The 4696-nt window shown below is 40.7% G+C and overlaps 1 protein-coding gene across 12 annotated transcripts in view; it reads left to right on the plus strand.

Moving 5' to 3' along the window:
• Nucleotides 1-4183, plus strand: part of DGKH (diacylglycerol kinase eta) — a 110182-nt gene extending 105999 nt beyond the window's left edge. For all 12 annotated transcript variants that reach the window (XM_025196158.1, XM_025196165.1, XM_025196166.1 and 9 more), the window contains one exon: nt 990-4183. In XM_025196158.1, the coding sequence (XP_025051943.1) occupies nt 990-1079 (90 nt within the window). In that variant the 3' untranslated portion in view covers nt 1080-4183. The remainder of the gene's footprint in view (nt 1-989) is intronic.
• Nucleotides 4184-4696: the final 513 nt, after the last annotated feature.

Raw genomic sequence — 4696 nt, forward strand, 5'->3', positions numbered from 1 at the left:
GGAGGGGAAAAGAAGGGGCTTGAGGGGGGCAGATCAAGGCCCCCACGGTGGGGGAGGGAGTGGGGCAGGGGCAGGCAGGTGCTGCCCTGCCAGGGCGGGGCACAAGATGGAGCCATGGGTGGCTTGTGGGGGGAGGGGGGGGCACGGGGAGGGAGGACAGCTCTTGCAACTGTGCACACCCCGGGGGAGGCACAGAGGGCATATGCCCCCAGATTTGTGTGCGGGGCAAGGGTGGACTAGGGCTCAGGGCCAGGGGCTGCACTGGCATCTTCCTGGCAGGGGGGCTGGGTCGGGGCTGTGCTTGAGGTGGGCAGAGCAGGCAGTGGCAATGTTGGGAGGGAGGGGGCCGTAGTCTGCCCCATAGCCACCCTTCCCAGTGCTGCCATCACCTGACCTGAGTGCAGCCCCAGCCCAGCCCCCCTGTTGGGAAAAGGTTGCCACAGCCCCTGGCTGCAAGCCCACAGTGGGCAGCCCGCTTTTACCTTGCTCACAAATCCAAGGGGCATGTGACCACCACTTTGCCTCCCGCAGGGTGCACACAGAGGTGGGATCTACCCCCCACCCCAACCAAGCCCTCTCAGGCGAGCCACCCATGGCTGTCCCATGCCCCACCACAGCTGGGAAGCACCAGCCTGTCCCTGCCCCAGCCCCATTCCCTTCCTCACTGTGGGGGCCTTGATCTGCACCCCTGCCCATGCCCCTTTCCCTCCACAGATTTACCAGCCAGACGCTGCATTCCTGGCTGTGTGCATGCTGCGGCTGTGCGCATGTACGCGGCATTTATCAGTGACATTATCAGCTACACTGACCATAGAAAGCTGATTGCTGATAATGTCAATTTTCTTTTTATCGGTGCCGATCTGATATGGACCAATATATCTGTTCACCTCTAATGTTAACTACGTTTCTAATTGTCTGCTGCATGCCTGAAACCATTGGGTTTCTCTTTACTAAATAAACCTTCCTTTTTTTCTATCTTTTTTTAATAGGACCTGGGGATAACGAAAGTGGGACATATGAAGCGAATTCTCCAGGGAATTAAGGAGCTTAGCAAGAACACACATTTGTCTGATGTGTAATTATACTGGTGCTATCACTGGAGAGAGGAAGAACTGCTAGTTAAGCAAAGCCATTGAAGGCACTTTGCTGTCTTTGTAGTTTACTATATGGATGAGTAGGCACTGGTATACCATGCAAGTTAATATATCTGTAGTCTTGTGTGGGGAAGAGCCTGAAGTATGAATCTGAGAGGTTTGGTGCCAAAAAAGAGGTTATAAATTCCATGATAATGTTTGCTTAATGTGTAAACTTGACCGGTTCAAATAAGCACATTTTGGTTAAGAGATCTGTGTATGGTGAAATGTGTTGCCTGGAAAGTGTAATTAAGAAACAGTTGCTTTGCTTTAGGTGGCCCAGTGTGGCTCCTTTTAAGTGCAGTAACATATCACTGTACAGCATGAGGTAGTCTCAATATATTTGAGACACAGCTGCCCTAAAAGGTTCTGTACAGAGATGGATCATTTTTAGTTTTGCATGTGAACTGACATTGCCTCAGGTACCTATCACTCCCTGGCCAAGGAATATGGTTGAAGACAACTTGTATACCATGAATGCAAACTATAATGCATGGTATGCCTGCTTGAATTGTCCGTTTTTCTGTTGCATGGCACATCTGGTATTTTAAACACTTGAACAACTTTGATATCAGTTTTAATAAGATTTAATTTATTAATACTTGTGCATTTTTTTCTTTTGGGTTTTTTTTTTTTGGTTATAGGCACTTTTCTATTCATTCTTCAGTGTTGTATTTTACTTAAATATGTTCGGTGGCAAAGGACTTGTGAGTGTGAACACTTAGCGACTGTGCCATATTCAGCAAATAATGTGCATTATATATGATTGAAACGTTGTATAGTTAGATCTTTAAATTTGCCATGTACAGTAGGTATTTCAGGTCATTAATTTATGAGTGTTTTGGAAAACCGGTACCTCACAAAATTTATCAGTTGGCTTGTCACATGGAAAATCACAAAGATTTTTTTCTCATGATTCATTTAATGGAGTTCGTTGGTTACCTTGAATATCCGTAGCATATTTGAACTGTTAAGAAGTAACAATGCCACTTTATTGTGCCAAAATGTTAATGCGGTCCTTTTTTAAGTGAGCAGCAAATTCATTTTACATATCCTATGTATGAAAAAGTAAAAAAAAAAAAAAAGGAACAGCTATGTCAATTTGTGGGGTAAACTTTTATTCATACTATTTTAATAATTTCTTTTAAAGGCTCATAAAATACCAAAACATTGTGCATAGCTCATCTGCATAGCTATATTCCACCTGTTTCTTGTTACTGCATTGGTAGGTCATACAAGCAGATTTAGTAAATGTGGTAATACTTCCCGAAGCACAGAATGAGCAGAAACATGTCAAGAATGAATGTAGTTTATACTGAACATTAGAGCAGTTTATAAAAAAAAAAATATGACTTAAACAAGAAGTAGCTTCATAATTGACAACTTAATTTTTCACAAAGTATTTATAATAGAAAACAGAATGTAAATATCCATGGAAGTTAAAATTACAGGAAAACTACTGAAGTATTTTTAGATAATATGTTGATACAAATTTGTGTATGGCTATATACAGTTGTAAGTAAACTTGTATAAAAAAGATCACTTTTTGCTATTTGTGAGAATGCATCTTGCCAGCAAAAGAGCCTTGGCTTTTATTAACCAAATATCCTCAGCAGCAGAAGCTTTGCTAACCCTTGAAAATTAAAGAGCACATTCCTAGATATGTATTCATTTGTATTTACTATCTGATACTAGAGAAAATTTGCATTTGGTTTTAAAAAGTTTGTTTTTCACAATGAAAGGGAACAGTGTCGAATATTACTAGGTCCTACTTTGACCAGTCTGTATTGTTTGTCTTAATATGAGGAAGATTTGTCCCTGGAAAGTAAAAATCTTGATGATTATTCTTTTTTGAAAAAAAAGACCATATGCCACTATGTTGCCAAGAAATATGAAAAAGGGGGGGCAAAAAGCCCAAATTATGCTAAAGTACATTGCTATATGTTCTTCTGCTGTAGATAAAATAAGAGCCAATCCCATGATCATCTGGCATAGTAGATTATACTGGTAATCAAACAAAGGAATGAGTTTATGTTCCATTAAGTTTACAGCAACAACCAAAACAAACACTGCTTGCTAAGTGACATTATTTTTGAACTGTTGTATTAAAAGGGCATGCAAACAATGGACAGTTTTTTAAAATGTACTTAACACTGACCTCTTTAAAAGATATTCAGATAGTATCTGTCATGTCTTCATGAACCATCTTTCCTTGCTTTCCTACTCCACTGTAAGCTACAGTGTTTGTATTGTGTGGCAGCATTCTAATGTGTGAGTATTCTGAGAGGATTAGCCTTGTTCATTCAAGTTCATAATTCATAAAAGGGTTTGGTTTGCTTTCTTACAGAATGATTGCTCCCTTACATGCTCACTGCTTTATTACTCAATGCATAGAATTGGACATGTGGAGCAAGGTTTCTTAAGACTAGGCAGTGATTGAAAGAGGCCTCCACAGAGTGCAGCTGGAAAGTGTGAGCCTCTCTTTTAAGCAGGAAAAAATGGCTTATGTTAATAATTAAACTTTTTTTGTCATGCCTCAGATTACCTCAGTGCAGAACGGAATTTTTCATTTATTGTCTTTGTGTATTATGGGGTGTTTTTTTTTTTTTTCAAATGATTGCCAAAGAATTTAACTTCAGTTATATAAGGGGAGGATTTTTTTAATGGACAAAGGTATTTCAGAATTTATTTATATAGTTTTTGACAGAAGCCCAGGAAAGCAAAATTTTGTGTGCACCTATGACTTAAAACTTCATTGAACATCAGTTCCATGTGCTGCTGAAGTAGATCTAAAATACAAGAAGGGATGCCTTTACTGTGGGCATAAGCTTGTAACCTTGTTTAGGGAAATGGGTTTTCTACAGAAAGTAGTTTTTAAACACAGTGTTGCCAGCTCTGAGTTTATTGTCAGTCGGTCTGTCTACATCTGCATTTATACCAGTTTAAATTTACTGCATAATAAGCAGGAATAGGCTGGCATCTACACGTGCAGAGCAGCTTGCTATGTGCCCCTGTGGCCCCTGGGAGGAGCTCCAGCCTCCTGCCACATGGCTGCCAGCCCTTGGGACTAACTTTAGTCCCAAACTGAAGCCAAGAGAGGCAGCCAGCCAGAAGCCCTGGGGCTGGGCTCAGGCTGGTCCCCTAGTGGCTGGGCAGACCCAGCAGGGTGGCCCCCTGGGTACTGCTCAGTAAGGCACTATCAAATTTACGCTCAGGTCAGCATAAGTCTCCATATTTACTACATAATACAGGCATGCATGTGTAGATGCATGCCCATACTGCACAATCATTTTGGTTACTGTGCAGTAAATCCGCACATGTAGATGCACCCAGTGTTTTGATATTTTTTTTGGTTAGGCTTTTTTGTCATTAGAACCCTAGCTCCTATAATCAGGAGATTACTTGAATATATCAGCTTTAATTTTTTAACAAAGTGATTTCTGAGTCTTTATGACTACATTGAAAAATGTTTCCCAGAATATGAATCCTAATTTTTTTAAGGCAAATAAAGAATCCTAAAACATTTTTTTAAATCTTATGATATTTATGCAAATAGATTTTTG

The sequence above is a fragment of the Alligator sinensis genome, unplaced genomic scaffold, assembly GCF_000455745.1.
Source record: "Alligator sinensis unplaced genomic scaffold, ASM45574v1 scaffold59_1, whole genome shotgun sequence".
Classification (NCBI taxonomy): domain Eukaryota; kingdom Metazoa; phylum Chordata; order Crocodylia; family Alligatoridae; genus Alligator; species Alligator sinensis.